Source organism: Pipra filicauda, unplaced genomic scaffold, assembly GCF_003945595.2.
Source record: "Pipra filicauda isolate LSUMZ 115617 unplaced genomic scaffold, ASM394559v2 scaffold101_size5749837_pilon, whole genome shotgun sequence".
NCBI classification, from domain to species: Eukaryota; Metazoa; Chordata; class Aves; order Passeriformes; family Pipridae; genus Pipra; species Pipra filicauda.
In genome coordinates, this window is record NW_024103452.1 from 1,966,026 (window position 1) to 1,987,366 (window position 21,341).

General features: G+C 40.2%; 1 protein-coding gene across 9 annotated transcripts in view; it reads left to right on the plus strand.

Annotated features, from left to right (window-relative positions):
* HIVEP1 (HIVEP zinc finger 1) overlaps positions 1 to 21,341 on the plus strand; it is a 131,000-nt gene that overhangs the window by 41,285 nt on the left and 68,374 nt on the right. For 2 of the 9 annotated variants that reach the window (XM_039387792.1, XM_039387825.1), the window contains exons 1-2: positions 327 to 951; positions 9,867 to 9,950. The exons of 4 other annotated variants lie outside the window; for them this stretch is intronic. In XM_039387792.1, the coding sequence (XP_039243726.1) occupies positions 912 to 951; positions 9,867 to 9,950 (124 nt within the window). In that variant the 5' untranslated portion in view covers positions 327 to 911. Of the gene's footprint in view, positions 1 to 325; positions 952 to 9,866; positions 9,951 to 21,341 lie in introns of those variants that run through there. 3 more of the 9 variants (XM_039387860.1, XM_027745020.2, XM_027745022.2) reach the window with 3 other exon arrangements.

Genomic DNA, 21,341 nt, shown 5'->3' on the forward strand with positions numbered 1-21,341 from the left:
AAAAAAGACAAAAATGAAAAAGGGGGGAAAGAGTAAAAAGGGGAAGAAAAAAAAAACGGAAAAGAAAAAAAAAACTGGGGGGGAAGGAGAGGAAAAAAAGGCATAAGGGAAAAAAAAAAAGAAAGGAAAAAAAGGAGAGGGGAGGGAAAAACGAAAAAAAAAAAGGATAAAACCCCTCAAAGCAACCAAACTACACACGCCAAGGCAAACAAAACCCCCAAACTGAAGAGCACCGGGGAGACCCGGGGCCCGCAGGCTGCTCGGGGCTCTCCCGCGGGGGCCCAGCCTGCCGGCAGGGCCGGGCGCGCTCCTCTTGCGTAAGCGGCGGCCCCGCCGTCTTCCCGCTGGCTGCCGTTGCCATGGCGAGATAGCGGGGGAGGATTCCTGGGATCCGTAAACCGGGGGAGAGAGAGAGAGATTACGTCTTAACCCGGCACTCCGCTGCGCCTAACGTGATGTGTCAGGGTCGCCCAGGTGTCCCGGGGGAGGGTGACCTGGCGGGCGGCCCCGCACTGTTGCAGGCATCGTTTTAAATAAAAATAAAGCTGGGGAGGGAGTCGGGGGTGGCTCTCGGGGTAAGAGGATTAGATGCGTTCGCATGGGGGCTAGGATGAGGAAAATATCGCAAGGCTTGAGGGAAGTGGGTTTGAGGAATTGGCCCCAATGGAAATGGGAGGCATTCGTGTTTATGAACATTCCTAGTGCCTGCCGAGAACTGCCTGGCAAGCGCTAGAAGGGGATTCTTTTTATCTTCATCTGCATATTTTATTATCACGGTTAGTTGTCCGTGTTTTATTTGTAAGCTGTGCACAATAAACACATCCTGAGAATCTCTAAACAGCGACTCCAAATATCACCCCTATGCTGATATCGAGCCTAGATCAAATCATTGACAGATGTCTTTTACATGAATGGAAGGAATGACAGAAGAAGGCATCACTGTCTGCCTGGGTAAGTTTTCTTTACGTTATCTTTAATTATTATTAGTGTTTTACACTGTCTCTTCCTTAGTGTCAGAACGGGAGCAGTCAACACTGGTGGGGTCTTGTGCTTTTGATCTTCTTGCTACTCTTTGCCTGCTGGAATTCCTGGAAGCAACTGAGAATTTACTGAGCCCTGTCACTGTGTTCTCTTGTCACTGCAAGGATGTCATTAGTGCAGGCAAAAACTTTATAAATTCTGATATTCGATTTTAAGTTTGGAAAAGATGATGTCTGGTCTAGAAGAGAGTATGAAAAATACTGGGCTGCAAATTACTGTGTTGTAAACATGTTTCTTAAGAGAAAAACTCTGCCTGGGTTAATAATAATATCCATTGCCAGAAAACAGATGTGTGTGGGGAAAAAAAAAATCTTAAGTGAATTTACCATTCTTAAACAGTTTTACAGCAGTGGGATAAGAAATGTGTTAGGATGTAAGAGAGTACACTACTGGGAAATGAGCTTGCATTACACCCACAGAGCATTTACTGTACATTAGTTATAACCCTGTTGTTTTTGTTGCCTGCAATTAATTGAGTAATTTCTTCCATGACTGAAACTGCAGGTTAAGCATGTTTGCTTTGAAAGCCAGTCTTCTGAATCAAGACGGCTTTTACACTTACCGTATTAACAAGCTCTTGCAAAGTGCATTTTGTGCACTATGGTTATGAATTCCTGAAAGGTATTGGTGGGGGTTAATTCACTGTTACATAAACAGCCAGTAACAGCTTTTGATTGTACTGGAATTGCTCTAAAATAGTTATTAGCTTCAAGGCTATAATAATGTTTTGCAAATATTATTTGTATGAAAAAGACAGAAATGGACTATAAGAACTTTAAAGCATTGAATTGAGGACACTGTTGTATACATAGGCAAAGCTGTAGTGTAGCTTTACCAGTGGGTTTTACAGCTGTGACAAGATCTGTATTTCCCAGTTGTACTTAGAACCCAACAAATTCATAACCAAACCAGTTTCCCAGAAGACAAGTATGAAGACATTTGAGAAGGGGATTGTTGCTTTAGTTAGCAAAGCTTACCTGCTCCTTATATGCATGCACGCTGATATTCTAAAGATGCAGAAGTCAGAGCTGGCATCACATGAAGGTGAACAGTACAGTTGTACTGAACCGTGGGAGTGCAGGGGCAGCACGGGGAGCCAGGAGCTGGGGTTTATTGCAGCAAGGTTATACTGCAGTTCAGCTCACTCCAGGTGGTGCAGGAAGGAGCTGAGAACCAGTTTCTGAGTGCCCGAGTCCCTTGGCTGGGAAGCAGGGGTGCCTGGAGGGCAGCAGATATGCCTGCAACCATTTCTGGTGGCTTCTGGTTTTGAAACTTCCCATGGGGAATTTGCTAGATACTTTTGTTGTTGGAGTGTTTATTTAGCAAAGCAGGCCTGGTACCTGTTGAAGCAGCCTGCAGAACTGTCAATGTTGTCTTTGGGTATGAGCAATTGTTGTTTGCTCAGAGAACTGGAAGTCTTTGGATATGAGAACTTTGCTTATTTTTAGACATCCTTGGTTGCCCCTGGACTAACTTACAGCTGTTCTTTTCAGGAACTGGAAATATTGCTTCTGCTGTATTTCTAGAAGTAAAGAGTACAGTGAGGGGTTTTTTTTGTCTAATTCAGCTGTTTTTGCATGTGATTGTTCATATTGACAGCTCCTTTCCAAGAGATGAAGTAACTTATGTTTTGGTTGTTTCAGCTACAGGGATTTGTCTCTTGTTTATTTTAAAATGCAGTATTGTTCTGCATCACCAGCAGTTATTTATTTAGGCTTCTAAGAGAGACACATGACTTGGCATTAGCCTTTCTTTTCCTCCCATCTCCCCTGACCCCAAAGTAGTTCAGCCTGAAACTTGATAAATTAATCACAGTTACCTTGGCAAAATTATAAACAAATGAAGATGGATGAAGCTTGACCTTAAAATTATTTTGGCTGGGCATATGCAGCTGAAAGCATTAATTGCCGTTTTCACAGCTACCTTTGACAGTGTAGGGTTTCAGTAAATGTTTCCTCCTTGAAGGAAGTGAGACATGCCATGTCATCTGCTTCACTTCTGGAGCCTTCCTGAAGTTCCCTGGATTTATGAGTCATCTTAATCAATGTTGTGTAGAAATGCCTTTCAGATATTTTCACTTCCCTGACATGGAACTAGTGTCAGTTTACTTCTGTATCTTTATTTTGGTATATGTATTGCTTGTCACATGGAATTACGTGTTTGGGCACCATTTAAAAGTGGCAGACCTTTACTACAGTCAATACAATTATAATGGAATTAATGACATTTTAAATTAAGAAGAATTTTTGCTCCTTTGTCTGTTGTGTACTATGATTTGATTATAAACCCCAGCAGTGCTGATGGCCCTGGAGTTGATAGATGACAGGACACGGTACGTACTGGAGTATCAGCTATTAATGTTGCTTCATCCAGTCCTGTTTGTATTGTGAAAAGACATTGAGAAGGTGCCTATAACTCAACCATGAAGTTTATTTAGAGGGAGACTCCAGAAGAACATCCAAGCACAAAACTTTCTATTAATATATTTGGAAGTCTTTTTGTGATAATAAGTCTAACAGTACAAGTTCTTGTAGGGTATTTTACCAAAAGTGATGCTAAATCGTCCCCAGGTTGCCTTTCATCTAGAAAGTGGGTAGTACAGGGAGATGAAGGAGCAGGGATAAGACTTTTGGATCTTATCAAAGATCATTCTGCTGGCCCAGCCAGAGGTGAAATGTCAGGTGGGAGGTGGAGATGGTTTCAAAGACCCATATGGGTTTCTCTTGATGGGGTCTAAGTGCCCATTTGAGACACTGTATAGGTGTACCATACTGTTTCAGTCTTTTCTGTTTGGGTTTTGTATGCTATAAAGTATATGGTCATAAACCAGTTCATGCTGAGCACAGGAAGATTTTATTCTGGTTGAACATCTGTGCTTTATTATATGTCTTTATCATCATGAGTTTATTACTTAATAATAAGTTTTATCTTTAAAGATCATTTTCTAAAAGATTGAAACGGGTATTACCTCACCTAGGAGTTATGAGTGTGATTGTTGGGAGCAGCTGGAAGTTGAATTAGATGGATGCTGTTTTAATTGGCAGGAGTTCTACCTTCAGTTTCTGTGGGAAAATTAATTAGTTAAAACTCATCACCAATGTAATTAGAAAATTTTCAATGAAGATTCTTGGTTTTAAAATTAATTGCTACAAGTTGGAAGAAGAGGCTACTTTCTAACTAATTTTGCATTGGCCATACAATAATTGGTTTTCAGAGATGCATACAGAAGTCAGTTGTGTTTTTGGAGAAGGGTTTTAGCCATAGCTTTGTGTGGGCCCACTCTGAGAGAATCCTATAGGGTCTGATTTTCAGAAAGCCCCTTGCTGAAAATTGGGCTGGTTTAAGAGAACTGTGTTTGGGTGCTTTGACTCACTGGCTGTTTTTGAAGTCTTCAGTCTCACTATTTAGTACTACCTGTCAGAATGTGCAAGAGAGGTTTATGGCCACCCGTGTCTGCAATAACCATATGTAACGAGACACTGACACAGGTTGCCCAGAGAAGCTGTGGATGCCCCATCCCTGAAAGTGTTCAAGATCAGGTTGCATGGGACTTTGAACACCCTGGTCTAGTGAAAGTTGTCCCAGCCCATGGGAACTAAATGATCTTTAACGTCTCTTCCAACCCAGACCATCCTATGATTCTATGAAATAGCAGCAAATCAAGCTGCCTTTAAATTTTTGTATGTCATTGGAACAGACACCAATAAATGAGAAGATATGCTCAGGGGGACATCTAAGGGGCTAATTCTAGAGTATGTTATGTGTAAGTAGTTGACAATAAGATATCTATGTATCACTGTAAGACTTCATGTATGCAGCCATTGTGTTCCTTAGAAATATAATTATCTTTCCAATAAAATATATTTTTCCCTCTGGCATCATCTTCTTGTCACGTTCCATCCTTGGAGCATGGAAATGTTTTGTGGTCTGGAGCTATAAGGCACAAAAAAAGGTTGTAGTGGGCGCCAGTACCAAACTCACATATCCCATGACAAGTTCCTTAACCCTGAGACCAGACTTCCCCGTGGTAAGTAATTCCCTATGGTGTTTCACCCTCAACTCTTCGTCATCATCCCACATATTCTCTGCCTCCCCATCAGTGAGCCATGTGGTCAAAAGCAAGAATCCCCTTCCCTTTTCCCGCCTGCCATAGGAGAGGGAATTTTATGCTGCTGGTAGGCGTCTTGCTGCCTGCTTTTTTTATTGCTCTGTGCCTGGATGCTTTCCAAGGCAGTCAGTCCTCACTTTCATCTACGCCCTGGGATTCCACAGGTGCGACAGAGAAGTGAACCTTTGTGTGAGATTTGGCTGGTTTGCAGAGGTGCTTGCCACGGGGGATTGGAAGTCATAACAAGGGAGTTCCCACGGATAGGTGGATGTTGTGGGGTTGTGCCAGGAAGTTTTGGTTTCCTAAGAAAATTGAAAGATGAAATTCTGGTTCTCCTAAAGTCCTTTGGAGCTTTATAGTCAGCCTGAGCATGGTCTGAATGCTTTTCATTGCTCTTAAGGTGTTTAAGTTCAGAGCTTGGTCTCTTTATCCGATGTCCTCTGATGGAAGTGTTTTGGTGGGGCAGTCAGATACTCACCTGAGTTTGGAACATGGGGTTGGGGAAGGCATATCAGCTGCACCTAATTTATTCCCTGTGAGATATTCACCTGTGCCTGCCTACCATTGTAGGGGACACATGGAAAAGACAAGCATTTTGAGATCCATAATTGTTTGTAGCTTTACAATGGCTACAGTGTTGTTAGTGCAAAAAGCAAAACATATCCCTATTGAAATTACTTAAAACAGGAGTATTTTCAGAATGAATCCCCATAATGAGGTAGTAAATTTTGTTTATAGATTGGAACAAGCAATAGATATTAAATCCACACTTAAAAATGTGTGCCAGACCATTCCTTGTGGGTATGTCAGATGACCTTCAGATTTGCACTTTTCTCAAACATCTGCAATTAAAGCTCATTGAAATTAGATTCATAGGTCATTGTTGACATTATTTTTAGAAGTATGACTTTGTTTTCCTTTATAACTTGTATTTAATGGGAAAAAACAACAAAAACTAAAATGTCAGAAAACTCAAAGAGACCAACCCCCACCTGGCTACAACCTACTTTCAGGTAGTTGTAGAGAGTGAGGGGGTCTCCCCTGAGCCTCCTCTTCTCCAGGCTAAACAACCCCAGCTCCCTCAGCCTCTCCTCGTAGGACCTGTGCTTGAGTCCCTTCACCAGCCTTGTTGCCCTCCTCTGGACCTGCTCCAGGACCTCAATATCCTTCCTGAACTGAGGGGCCCAGAACTAGACACAGCACTTGAGGTGTGGCCTCACCAGCGCTGAGTACAGGGGAAGAATCACTTCCTTGGACCTGCTGGCCACACTGTTCCTGTTCCAGGCCAGGATGCCACTGGCCTTCTTGGCCACCTGGGCACACTGCTGGCTCATGTTCAGCTTCCTGTCAATCCAAACTCCCAGGTCCCTTTCTGCCTGGCTGCTCTCCAGCCACTCTGTGCCCAGCCTGTAGCGCTGCAGGGAGTTGTTGTGGCCAAAGTGCAGGACCCGGCATTTGGCCTTGTTGAACCTCATCCCATTGGAATGAGCCCAACTCTCCAGCCTATCAAGGTCCCTCTGCAGAGCTCTCCTGCCTTCCAGCTGATCAACACTCCCCCCCAACTTAGTGTCATCTGCAAATGTATTGAATTTGGCTTTTCAAGTTCTGCACAGCTTCTAATTTAAATTAGTAATAAACTTGAAAGAAAGATTTGGATAAATTTTTGTTGTTGTTTGGGTTTTTTTTTATTTTTTAAGAAAATATGAAACTTACCATTCTAGAAAATATTTTATAATGTAAAATTTGCTGAATTTCTGGCAGAAAAGTTGTTTTCGGCACGTTCCCTCTGACAATATCTTCTTGTCATCCGCAAGGAAGCCTACAATTTTTCCGGGGAAGATATGTGTCAGCTCAATGTAGGCCACTCCAAGCTATAGAAAATTAGTCAAACTACTACAACCAAATAATGATAGCTGTGTCCTTAGGTAGTATTCGAATGGGAGAAATGGCCATTGCATTTAGAATTTCAAAACACTGGAATGTCCTAATGAGAATCTCATTATTGACTGGTGTTAGGAATTGACTCCGTGTACCTTAACAGTGCGTTCCCCAATCGTGATGTGTTTCAGGTTGTTTTGCCCTGATTTCATGGATATGTATTACTTGTTTTGGAGATAAATGTGAGGATAATGTGCCATATAATGCATTTTAATCTCCAGTTGACATTTAATGTCAACCTGTTTTCTTAAAACCTGGTTTTTATAGGGGGAATTTTACAGGAGAGCATATGGATTGATATGCTTGATCTGCTTCTTGTTACACAGGATTTGCAGTATAATACTTAAAGCCCCTTTGATAATACAATGCAGAGATTTTTATTGGCCTGTACAAGATATTTCCAAAATGTGTTTGCAGTGCAGTTTACTGAAGCCTTCAGGTTTTCCTTGGCATTATGCCTTGAGGAAGCTTTACTGTTCCACTGTTTATTTTCAAGTTTTACTTCTTAAATATAAATTAGATGTAGTATAGAGCAAAAATTTGTACATTAATATGGCCAGCCATCCCAAATCTGAGCTAGAATTGAAATATTACAAATAAAAGTTTGGGTTGCTCTGGCTAAGTCTTGTTGAATTGTGTGAGATGGGGTGTATCATTTCCCGCTGCGTATCTTCAGCAATCAGCAGTGTAACAACGGGCTGATTGGTTATTTACTTTTTATTTTCTCTCCCATAGATCTTATGTCAACAGCATTCAAGCAGAGTGTAGCATGGTTATTTTCACTGTATCTTTGTTGGTTGCATAGATCAAAACGCAAACAGTTTTACAGAAGTTGCGTTTTTATATCCTGGCAACTTCTTATTTGTCCTTGTTCCTATTAAAATGTTTAATTTCCCTCAGACAGCTTGACCTTTTCCTTCCACTTGAAATAATGACAAGGGCAAATATTTGTCAACATCCTTTCAACTTGATGTCGGTATCTTGGAGGTATCTGCAGCTGAGGTGGTGGCCAGTGGTGGGAATGCCCCTCTCTGCCTCCATCTCTGCAGCAGTCCTAGTGGTGATGTGCAGCTGCCAGGGTATCACCACCAGCCCCAAGGGCCACCTAGAGAGCTTGGCTTACCCACCCACCCTTCCAAAGCCCCGGGTGGCTGGGGAAGGACATGAAGAGCAGGCTGCAGGTCAGTTATCTTCCTTTCTCCTGGCATGACACTGCATTATTCCAGACCTCTTAGCTGTATTCAGGTGTAACGTAGTGACAAATCAAGGAAATTTTACAGTACCTCCAAACCCAGTATGGCTGTGAAGTTCCTCTATTTTGCTTTGTATTAAATGATTTAAAATGGTGTTTTGGGTGAATGAATGATACCTGAACAGACTCAGTGACTTTGTCAGGATGTTTAGGACCTTGAGCAGAGGTATGGATTTTGGGAACCTGTAATGCTTGTGAAATAGAATCAGTATTCGGAACCTGTAATGCTTGTGAAGTAGAATCAGTATTTTTTAAGAGTGTATATATAAGTTAAACTTCTTGGGAGAAGGGGACTAACTGGTTTTTTTTCTCCCTTTTATATGTGTCTAGCACACTGCTCATTATATGGAGTCCTAATCCTTCACTGGCAGATGGTGGTATGAATACCAGTGATTTCTCCTTGTCTCCTTCAGACCTGTATGATTAAAAACCTACCTATGTGACTAAAATCCTGCATCAGCATCAAAGTGATTTGGATTCCTTCATGCTTTTAGCTACCAAGGTTGCCAGTTAAAAAGACTTATTCCTGCTTACACATGATCAGAGATCTCTGTTGCACTCTGCCTGGCACAGACCTACTGATGATGGATGTGACTGGTACCTACACAGAATGTGTTCCCAAAGGGAAGCTTTCCACAGTTTTGAATGTCCTTTAGCTGAAGACTTGTTCAGGAGGGAGAAAGTATTTTAAAGAAACTGGCAGGTACAAATCCTTATAATAAGGCTCCTGTGGTCTGTGCATGTGCTGCCTGACAGACCTGCATTTGGTTTCACTGGTGGCCTTTCAAATGCAGGGTTAGATTTCTTAGATGTCACTGCAGGTAAGCAATCCCAGTTATCTCCCCACACAAAGTCTCTTTGCCTTTTCATGGGCACATACTCTCTTGATTGTTCATATCCTGTGCTTTGCTGCGGCCTTTCTCTTGCAAAATGAGTTGAAGTGTTTAATTTAGGAAGAATAGGGTCACATATTGCATGCTGCTGCAAAATGGTGGTGGGGCTTGCTGGCGTAGGTAGCTGTCTTCTGTGGCTTTGGGAGGAATGTTCAGCAGATACTTGATGACCTTCTGTAGGAGGAAAAAGGTGCACAGGTGACAATGGAGGAGGTTCTTGTGAATGTCAAGGTCTCTTGCAAGTCTGGATATCAGCCTACGTTCCAGTATATAGGCAGAGAGTTGCACTAACAAGAAATTAATGTCTCCTTTATTTGGAAACTGAAGGTCTTGGTGCACCACATTCAGAGTGCTTCTGTGGCTTCACTTCCAGACTTAAGTCTGAATAAACAAATATGTTCCAGCTGGAAAGGAACTGATTTTTCTTTAAAAAAAAAAAGCCTTGGAGTGCCTTGGGTGTGTTGGGTAATTGTGTACTCAAGAAACGCACTTACATAAGTGAAGACACTCCTGTAACCCTCGCCTGCCAGGAAGGCAGGCGCTGCAGAAAATCTTCCTCATCTCAGAGGAACTCCAGTAGGTGCAAAAGCGGGGAAGAACCTTTATCCTTTGCACTGTATTTATTCACAAACAGAAGTTATCTTTGGCATGGCTGCTTGGCACCAGAGGATCCCTGGTTTTTATCCTGTGGAGCTGCTTTTTCTTGTTGGTGTTGCGGGTAAGTTTCCTTTTCTAACGTGGGAGAGGTGGGTATTTTCCGTAGTTTTTCACAAGGCTTCGCCACCGCTGGTTGAAACAGCCCAGCAAAGCACCTTCTGGAGGCAGGATAGGAGTCAGAAACAAATGTGGAGGGAGGTAGAGGCAGCATGCAGCAGAGCACGGTGTGTAGCATATCGGTCTGGGTTTCCTAGTTCAGTAAAGAAGACCCACGCAGATTGTGAGGGACTTTTTACAAGGGCATGTAGCGACAGGACAGAGGATAATGCCTTTAAACTGAAAGACAGTGGGTGGTAAATTAGATATAAAGAAGAAATTCTTTACTGTGAGGGTGGTGAGACACTGGAAAAGGTTGCCCAGAGAGGTGGTAGATGCCCCATCCCAGGGAACAGCCAAGGTCAGGTTGGACAGGGCTCTGAGTAAGCTGATCTAGTTGAAGATGTCCCTGCTCTTTGCAGGGGATTGGACTAGATGACCTTTGAAGGTCCTTTCCAACCCAAACTATTCTATGATTCCAAATCCTAAACGGTGGACAGTGATGTCCAGATCTACCTCTCTTGCTTAACAGTGTGCATTTAGGGGAGTTCTAAAAGAAGGACACTTTCTGAGCAAAACTAGGCTATACTGTACTTACTAAATAAGCACATTTTCCATTAATATAGTTTATAAAATGTACAAACAGGTCTTACTGTTTGCTTACATTGCTTACGGTACAAATGTCAAATCTAAATGCATGTGAAACTTTATTTCATATGTTTATTTCAAATGTAATTGGATTTTACTGTGAAAACATTTCATGAGTTAAGTTTGAGATGTGTGACAGAACAGCAAAGATATTTAATACTTTGCTTAATTTAGAAAAATGACCTTTCAGAGAAAAAAACTGTGCTTGTCAAAAATATACTGATGAATTAATTTCTTGTGATGCCAGTGTAATAGTTGACTTTTGAGAGCAACCTTATAGATAATGAGTTTTATTTTTATCTTAGATCTGTCTGATTGTAGTGCTTTTCGCAAATCAAGTCACTTTACTGACTTCTAAAGCTATAAATAAATAGCAAAATTTGGAAGCAAAAAAAAACCAACTGAAAAAAATAACCCAAAAAACCCCAGCAAAATTAAACCAAATCAGAACAACGCAGATCTGACTGATCAGTGGGGATGGATACCTGGGATTTTAAACAATATTGCATTGTAAGATCAGTACCCCCTTTCACCACCACCCACTCCCCATCCCTACACCACCCTTGCAATACTATCTAGAAATACCATAATTTTATTCAGCTTTTAAATGTCCCTAGTAGAAATGTGATAGCAATGGTATTTACATTAGGAAAAACGAGATTTGTTCCCACAGATTAAGTCAATGACTTTTAATTTGTAAAAATCTGCAAGGAATTTGAAAGCCACTTTAGTACTTCTTGTAGGTTTCTGACTGCTTAAATTGATTTATGTTTAGAACCTAATCTTGCTCACTTTGACAAAGCTGGCAACTTCAGTGGGTTTATTTGTGCAGATAGAGTGAGAAAGATTCAGCTTTTGATATAAATACTTTAGCTTTCTGGTTTCTGAGAACTGTTTTCTTACAGTTAATTATGCATCCTTAAGAATGTGTACATTCATATGCATATGTAGAGGGAGAGATGGCAGCTTAGTTTGCAAACTATTGAGCTTTGTTTTTCCTATCAATGTTTTTAATTTTAGTTTGAGTCAAAACAATCTCCAAAATGTTAAGATAGACTCAGATCACAAGAGTTAAGAGTCAGGTCACATATATTGTCGCATGTAGCATCATATACTGTATATAGGTGCCTATTACTGTAACATCAGTATGTTTCAATATATTACTTGAAAACTTTTTGCTGGCTTGGTTCAAAGTGGTCCTTTGAGGTTCATTTCAGCAGAGACAGATGTCAAAACAGGAGGTTTGTTTTCTTGTAGGCCATTAGCATAGCTGTTGGGAGTTAGGGCAGGTGGAGGGGAGAGTGCAGAAGATGACTTAGCATGGACAAGCTTGGGAACGGGTTTGTGGAAGCTAAAAAATTGCAAAACCAAAATTCCTTTCTGTGCTTGAATTAAATTGAGATGATTTAAAATAAAGTGGTGCCAACTTCAAACAGCTTACAAGTTTAAAAGTTGGTGTTGTTTAAAAGAGATACTGAAGGGTCAGTGGTCAGGGTCAGGCGTGCTTCTGACTAGAACTGAATTGCCTGTATCGGCAAACGAGAATGTGAGTTAGGCAGTCTAAAAGGTTGTGATTTGGGTGAAATGCAACAGGAGAGCTAAAATGCATGATAAAACCACATGGCGTTAGCTTGATCAATAAATTTTAGCAGTATTTTAATTTTCTTGTGTTAGAAATGTCATCTTAGTTGTTTGGATTGAGTATCACATTTGCTTAAAATATGGTTAGCTGCAAACTGCTATTGAAAATAGTAAAGGCCCTTTTGCTGTTTGATTGCTGTGGTTTTGATGGAGTTGCTGAGTAGCGAGTCACCATCATGTTTTGAAGGTTACAGTCAGGTCACTCTGAACTAGGCTTGGCTGAGCATTTTTGGTAATATTGCAAACAAACTCCAGCTTTGCAGCGGCAAACTTACTGTAATTCTGTGGTGATCTCCTTTTGGGTGGTAAGTTTCTTAGAATAGCTTTAGTTATTGTTGGAACAGAGGCAAGTTGAAAGGGTATTGCATGCATGTAATGGTATTTCATCTCAAGCAAAACAAAGGATGTCAGTTTCTAAAGCAACCAGAATTATTTTTAACTCTTTCCTTATTTCTTTAAAACAAACTCAGAGTGATTCATCAGGATCCTGTCTTGAAGTGGCCCCTGCAAAGTGTTTTCAAGGGAGAATAACAAGTGGTTAATAACAAGTGGTTCAGTGGGCAATTTTGCAAGAACCATCTGTGGACTAAGGTGTTTTGTGGGGTTTTTTTTAACCTTTAAAGCAGTGCAACTAGCAGCTGGGTGGTATTCTGAAAATCACATCTGATCTTCCTCCAGAACGTTATCTGTTTGCCCTTATCAGGATGTGTTCTTCTTCATAAAGTGCGTGCTGAGATTCCCCAGTATGCAGCTTCAGTGCTTCATGACAAAAACTGAAGAGCTCCTGTCTCATTGTGTTTAAAAGTGTTTCTCAAACAGAATAGATCAATTAATTCATTTGCAGTAGGAAAGCTAAATCTTAAACACATGTATTTTAAATATCTGCCTGAAAGCGGGGAGGAAATGAGAGCTGACATAAATTGGTGAGATGTTCAGCTCCTAAAACTTACAACATGATATTTGAAGTACGTGTTATGAAGTTCCATTTGGTCTTTTTTTTCCAGTAATGCTCAGTTTGACCTTCCCTATTACATTTATTGTTTAATATACCCTGATTATGTCAAATATTCCTCACCTCTCTGTAAATTAAACTGCTGTAAACTTTTAGGCTCTCCTCATTGGGAATCATCTACAGGCTCCTAGGTATTTGTATTGCTCTTTGAACTTTTTCTATTTCTGAACTAGTTGTATAATTATTGTCTATACTTTCCCTGAAGCAGCCCAGTATTTTATCTGCAAATACTGTCATGTCCCACAAGGAATTAAAAAAATAAATCAGCAAAGTGCTCAGGAATAAACCTTGTGTGCTATGTGGTTGTTCTCAGAGAGTCATCAAGACCTGCAGGTCACCTCCTCAGTGCCATAAACCAAAACGTCATAAATTCAATGTTATGAGTAGTTTAAACAGATACGGGGATTCGACCTATTTCCTTCTTTCTGTGCTTTGATTATGGCTTTTTGCCTTAGCATTCTTGTAATAGCATTCCAGGTACAAACACTTTTCCATAGTCCACAATTTAGGCTGCTAATGTGCTGGTTGGGTTGCATTGCTCCAGCTATCTTATGAGGAGGCAACTCCTAAGGTGCCATATGATAGACTGTAGTTCAACTGGGAATTAAGCTAGGAAATTAAACTATTTGCATGCTCAGAACTATATCCTGATAATAATTTTAAAACAGTATCTGTTTTTCCAGATTTCAATCTCAATTTTTCAAGGGTTTTTTCATGAGCACCTCTGAGTTTGTCCCTGCTTTTGTGCTAAATTTGGAGTAACGATTTCCAAATCTTTTGTTTACTGTAGCACATGAGGTAATAAAATTGCAGCCACTAAAATTTTCAAGATCGTGTACTACGAGTGCAAAAGCGTAAATTTTATCCGGTATATAATTGGTAATTAAGGTCAGATTCTGTTACTGAATCCTATCTTGAGTTGTTAATGAATACTGGTTAAGTATTCAATTTGAACAAAACTTGATTTCTGGAAGTTCTTAAAAATAAAACTGTCAGAGTTCAATATGGTTGGAAGTAATTACTAAATTGGTTAAATGAAAACTAAGATATTTAAACACCTAAACCATAAACTTCACATGAATGTTGGAGGTGTAGGGTGTGTTGTTGACTTTTGGATGTGACTGATTGTTTTTATTCTTTTTCTCTTTGAAAGTATTATATGCTTAAAATTTATTCTACAGCATGAAAGCCAAGTACGTGACAATCTATACAACATTGGTTAATCTTGTATCAGAATTAACCTGAGATTATTTAGTTTGTAATTATGAATTGTAGCTACAGAAGATGAGAAGCTATACAGAAAGACTGCCAAAGATATGAAAGCATCACGTCATCTGCTGTAAGAGTATTTATTTTAATTAAATTTAGTCACTGATAAAATATTGTCCAATGTTTTATTAAAAGGGAAAAGAAATAGAAAATTATGTGTTTAGTGTTCTCCTACTTGCTGTGATTTCTCCTAAGTAGATTCCTCAAAGTATGAACTGATCTATGATTTTCCAAGGAAAGAGGAATCAAAAGAAGCAAATTATTTAAGTGCATCATTTCTACAGTGTAGACACTGTTTATTGGCCTTGTATTGTACTTCATAATTTTCTTCTTTTTTTTCCCATGTACTGTCTTTTATTCTGCCTTTGTTCTCCTGTCTCCTTTCCTTTTCCTTCATCCTCTTCCACACACAGCAAACTATTTGCCTCTACTTTTAAGAACCACAAAGAAAGAGAGAAAAATGGTCTCTGAGCTCTGTGCACACCCTGAGGTCTCCCCCAGGTTGGAGCCTTCAGAAGACTTTGACCTACTGCAGTTCACATGGGGAATAACAGATACAGGCATTTGGTGGATGCCCAACAATCACAGCCTTAAATATCAGCACCAGGTGAATATGGTGGCAGGAGATGAGATGAGGATAGTCTTGCTGATGTGATTCTTGGCGTAGAAGGGTGAGTTACCCTTGCTTGGGCAGGAAATTTGGAAAGTTCAAGCAGAAATTTATTTTAACTGAGCTGTTGAAAAAAAAAAAGAGAAAAATACTTCAGTAAATAGGTAAGACATTTAAAACTGAAATAAACAGAGTATATACGTGGGGGGTGTGTGGAAATGCCCTTTAAAAGCTGAATAGTTTGGGAAATTTTTGGCTGTTTCTTAAGTCATTAATTTAAATGCTACCAAGAAAATGTCTGAACAAACCTATTAAAAACAAACCCAAAAAGCGGTTTCAGAACATTATATAATGAAATGCGTTTTCATTATTTTAGTCAAGTAGCACATTCTAATTATTTCTTCTCCTACCCACTATATTTTCCAGAAGTCATTGTTCCAACAAAACAAACTAAAAAATATCTTACTGTAAATTAGTGAATAAAGTTGGATATAAGTCTTTCTACTCTGTTGTGGCACGAAGTTGATGTTTGTGAAATCTTTTTGTTAAAGGCCAAAAAAGCATTATTTGTTTGAGGATTCGCAATCCCTGGATGCTCACTTAAGCACATCGCTGTTGGAATGAACTCTCTCCAGGCTGAATTGTTCACTTCCAAACGCAGGATGGGATGGTGTGTGCGGCAACTTGCTGTGGCTTTCTCCTCCATGTTCCTCACCACCCCCTCATCTTCCATCAGACAGCACAAAATTGAGTAGGAATTCTGAATAAAAAAGGAAAAAACACCTGGGTGATGTTCAGATTGCAGAGTGCCATCATTTTGTAGGTGTATAAGAAACAGCTCGTTAATTATATTCCTAAGATTGCAAGTACAAAAAGAAGATATCACTGCTGAGCCTAGAAAAAGAGAGGAAGGGGACTAGGTATTGGAGTGGCTTAGTTTTTACTTGCTGGTTTGTTTTTTTTCAAGAATTCATATGAGTTTGCTGTTCCATAGCAATAGGAACTGTACTTCTTGTGGGATGAAGTGAATGTGAGATAATCTATACAATTTTTGCTTCATTTTTCAAAATGCTTTATAGAATATTAATAATACACTTAACTATCTGCATACTACTATATTTGCTTCCTATTCTTTATTTACTAAACAAAACCTTCTCAGCTTCTCGTACTAACTAGCTTTCTTCTGTATAAAAATCAATGAGCTAAATTTGCAGTGTCAACTTTATGAAATACTTTTTTTTAAGAGCTGATTTGTTATCCAAGGGTATCTTGGAGGTAATAAAAAAAGGGAATGACAGCCTATTTTCTTTTATTGGTTGGGGAGGAATTTATTGTATTTCTTGGAGAGGAGGGGAGAGAGCATTTCAGGGTTTTTTCCTTCAGGTTTGATGCTGATTAACATCCAGGGCAAATAATTTAAGAACCCTCATTACTCCTCCAAGAAAGAGAAAGAAGCAAATTTTGATCAGGAGTTTACTTTGGAGTCGTCATTAAAGATTTCACTATCGTACTTTCACAGTTTTCTCTATAAATTTAGTTCTTTGTGTCTGCTTCCCTTTAGTGGGTTTGTATGATCTGAGCAATTTTGACTTTTTGCAGTGGTCAGGAATGAGGACATTGCTGTCCTTACAGGTGAGCCAGGGTGGGCAGCATGCCTTCAGGTGGGACCAGGAGTGGGGAACCTGCAGCAGCAGTGGTCCTAGGGCCAGCCTCCCTTCTTGGCTTCCAGGACCAGCTGGAGCAGGCACGGAGGAGGAGAGAGATGAGAGCCAACGGTGGTGGAGACAGGTTTTAACAAGTGTCTTGGGACCAGCACAATCCTGCTCCAAGCAGAAATCTTCTTGGAGAAGAGAAGCAGAAGGGAGCTTGAAAATGGCTCATGCAGTTTGCAGGGTAGCTAGGTGGGTGCTTAAAGCCGAGCACAGCCTTAGCAGGCTGGTGTGTGGTTGTGACCAGAAGTTATCCCTTCATAATAATGGGAACTAAATCCTTTCGGTACCAAACGTTTCCCTGACGTGCCTGATTTCCTCCCAGCATGCCTGCTGATTGGCCCCCTCCTTCCCCAAGTCATACCTTCTGGAATGTCTGGCAAACTTTGGATGATGTAGGGTAATTGTCCCACGACTTCCTCGCTCTGCTTAGGGTCTGCCTATAACTAGGGCATGATCAGTTTCTGGAGAGATGGTTTATCCCCACTTCCACTGTCTTTGACAGGAATGGCACATGGGCTGCAGAACACCCAAGTGCTCAGTGGTGCAAAAACTCAGACCTAGTTTTTGACTCAGGTCTTGAAGGAGAATGGGAGCAGGTAAAGGAAAACAGTAAAATAAGTCACTGAAGTGAGGTATTCACTTAATACATAGATTTTCCATCCGCAGTTTGTGTTTGCCCTGAGAAAGGAACATGAACTGCCTAGGGCTGTTTTGTTTGTAAGCCTCTTAGAGTGGTTAAGCCTTTGTTCATGGCTGCAGCATGCCATTAACAAGAAAAATATATCTTAGTGACTTGCTTAAGTTTTGTGTTTCAGGTATACCTAGTTCTACATCAGCTTGTATTGACTAGTTTTTCCAAGGCATTTTTCATTTTGTTAATCCAGTTTCTGTTGATGTTTTTCACTTTAAAGCTGCAGCTAGTAACATTTCATTCAGCATGGAAAAAAGTCAGGGCAAAAATAGAAAATTACTATGGAAAAGTAAGCTTGCAAAGTCCATAGAGCAAGGTTTAGCATAACAAGTTAGTGGTGGACTTTTAGGTTTTTGTTTCTTTAGTGCTAAGACCCACCGATGCCATTATGACAGCTGGACTTCATTCACACAGCATGTAACACTTAAAACTTATTAAGTTCTTGGAAAAACAAGCGAGCAAAAAATGAGATACCGTAGTTAAATTGATGAAAATTTTTGACTTTGCATTTAATGTTTAGTTACACTAAAGAGGAATTTTGAATTTGAAGGTGTGATTTTGCAGCCCTGTTCAAAGGGGATTTACCAAGTAGCGTGAAATGGCAGCTGCCCTTCAGGCTGGAAGAAGCCCTAAGCTGTGTGTTAGAGTCAGTCCAATTATAGGGATGCTACATGAAGATGTTCCAGCACTGGCAGGAGCTGGTGAGGAAGGAGTGGGCAGGGTGGCTGGGTGATGACCCAGAGGCACTTTGTACTTTGATCTGCATGGTGTAGGGATGATGTTGTTTGGACGGGCTGGATTTTAAAGACAGGTTGGAAGTAAGGACAAGGTTTAAAAGAAGAAAGACAGAGTATCGAGTCAACTCTCCCAACATACCCCAAGAGAAAAATCTCTTGTGTGTAAATTTATTGAGAAGCTGATATTTACACATTTTGCAGTCGATATCTGCTCCTTAGCAGACAAACACTGCCTGCTGTTTTATAGTTAATAGAAATGTGCCTCTGTCGATTCCCGTTTGCTTGAGTGATCTGAGAAAAGAGCAGGCATAGTGAATGGCAGTGTTGCCGATTTGATGGAGTTATCCAGGGAGGTGAAGATGAAAATGCAAATGAAAATGCAAAGGATTTCTAAATGACATCAGGTTGCTGTGCAACCGTATTGCAAAATGACAAGTGAAATTCAGTGCGGATAAATGCAAAGTGATGTCCACAGGAAAAATATTCAGACTTTTCATTTAACTTGAGTTGTTAACACTTGGGCATGAGATCTGGGGGTCATATATTTGTGGGGAGAAGTCAACTGTGTACTCGCTAGCTGTCAAAAAACAAATTAAACATTAGGAATGTTGATGGCAGTAGTACAGAAAAACTTATCTGTTACAGTAGCATCTGTGGTGTGCCTTCATCACGAACAGGGGGATCGATTCTGATGTCTTCTTCCTAATTGCCTTTCCCTTCTTCACTTCCATCTCCAAAGAGGATAAAATGGCACTGCAAAAGCCGCAGAGGTCATAAGTCTGTTGAACAGCTTTTGTGTAAAGAATGATTTAAGTAGATGAGGCCCTGCAGTTTGAAGAAGAGAGATGTGAAAAGCTGCCATGAATTCAAAACCCACTTGGAGAAACTAATGTAGGAATAATCTGTGGGACTCATGAGGTTTAAGTACAGCTCTTGGGGCTCACTTCAGAGTGGCATGGCTTCAGAATCCAGGACTTGCTTTTCCCTTGAATTCTGCTATCGGCTGCTGCTGGAGCCAAGATGTTGGGCTGGACTTTTGGCTTGACTTGTAGGCTTTTGATTTGTTTCATTTTTTGTTAGTCGTCAATAATTTTCTTTTTCCTTAGCCAGCAGTACTATTTATTGTCCATCTTAATACCAGGTAATTATAAGAACTTCAGTATTCAAAGTCCTATTAAAGATCTAATAATTTAAACCATTTCTATCAAGATTTTGGGATCTCAGCAAAGAGAGGATTTTTGAGGTATATGCTAAGCTTAAGAAAATTAATCTGTGCTTAAACAGGGTTGTTGATGCTATAGGTTCCTAGTGCTGAATGTATCTACTTACCTTATGTCTGCCTTGTAAACTTGGTGCTGTTTGAGAAAATCCATAAATAGAAGAACAAATTACATAGAAGTTTGACCCCTCAAAGAACTTGCAGAAAGCCTTTATGCTGTTGTCTCAGGTGATGAAATACCAACTCTCAGTGTTGTTCTACCAGTTGAACCAGTTTTGTGCCTTTTTGTCTTGGGAAAACCCTCCCTCAGCAGCCTTGCAGTTGAGAACAAATGCTTTTAGAGTACCAAAAAGATGGATGGAAACATTTTTCCCAATTTGGCTGGAAAGCGCCTGGCTCCACTGTTTGGTTTAGGTTCTGTATTTGAGAAAACAGAGAATTAAAAGAAATCTTTTGGGCTCCATGTATTTTTTTGACATATGCTTCCAGTGAGTGGAAACGTTGTTAGTTTGTTGGTTGGTTGGTTTGTTTGGTTTTTTTTAATGGTTGCAGGTATTTCACTGGCATTTATTTAATCTCTATGTCAGACTTAAAAAAAAAAAAATCAGTGAAAACCACACCTTTTTCCAGTTTTGGGACAACAGATCATAGGCCAGTAAACCTACTGGAGGAGGTAACCTGTCTCAGTGCAGAAGGTATGAAGGTGCTCATAGCAGCAGCTTGGAGAAGGTGTTGTACTAGAGCTTTAATATTTAACTTCTAGCACCTATATTGGGGTTAGGTATAGGAAAAAAAAAAACAAAACAGAAAGCCAAAATTAAGCCTCGAACAGAGAATACCCTAGAGGCTGTTAAATAATTATTACACAGATTTTAGTGATAATAATCATCACCCTGTCCTAAGTAGGCAGCTGGAATCTGGCAGTGGGGCAAAACAATGCTCCAGGATCAGCATAGCGATGGGGTAATTATTGTGCTAGATGGCTAGATGGATAATTGCACGCAAATGGAATGCAATCAGTACCTGTGTTTGTAATTCGGTACTGGAGGGAGACAATGTGTAAATGAATTATCTCTGGCGACTCAGCTGGTGCTCTCAGAAGCACACACAGGATGCCAGATCACCTGGCTTTGTGGGGCAGGTGAAAAAGGAGCTAGCTGTGGAAAGTGCTACCCTTGCACTATGCAGCGTGAGAAGGTGCCAGGCAGGAGGTATTTCTGAAGATACACTTCTGAAATTTTATGCTTGGCAGCTACTGTGCCTGTCCCCACAGGTGCCTTGCTTGTTGTTATATCCTTCTGTAAGGCGACAGCCATCCAGAAGACTTCTTCCCCCCCACCCCCTCCTGTGCTCAGTGTTTAATGAATTTAAAAGCCTCACAGTAAAAATTCAAATCATGTAAACAAACAAACAAGAAAAAGCTTGAAAGCTCCCTGGTCATAAATTAATGACACAGGGATAGAGTAAGGTGCTTATGTAACTTATTGTACATACACCTTGTCAACCTCATTAGGAGCCCTTATCATTCTTGAGTGGTATATGTGATGGCAAGAATAAAGCCGTTATTTATTTAATTTATATACAACCTCTCCATTGACTGTTTTCATTGTATATACTGTATAGCAGATCATTGTTGAAACAAGTTTAAGCTGGGGATTTTAGATTGTATTTTCGCAACCCTCTTTTTTTCTTAAAATGGATAGTAATAAGAGGAGGAATTTTATCTTCTGTTTTCAGCGGGGTTATGTAAAGTATCTGTCATGGGTTCTTCATTTTTAAATGCAAATAATTATATATGGCAGGGAGTATGATGAGCA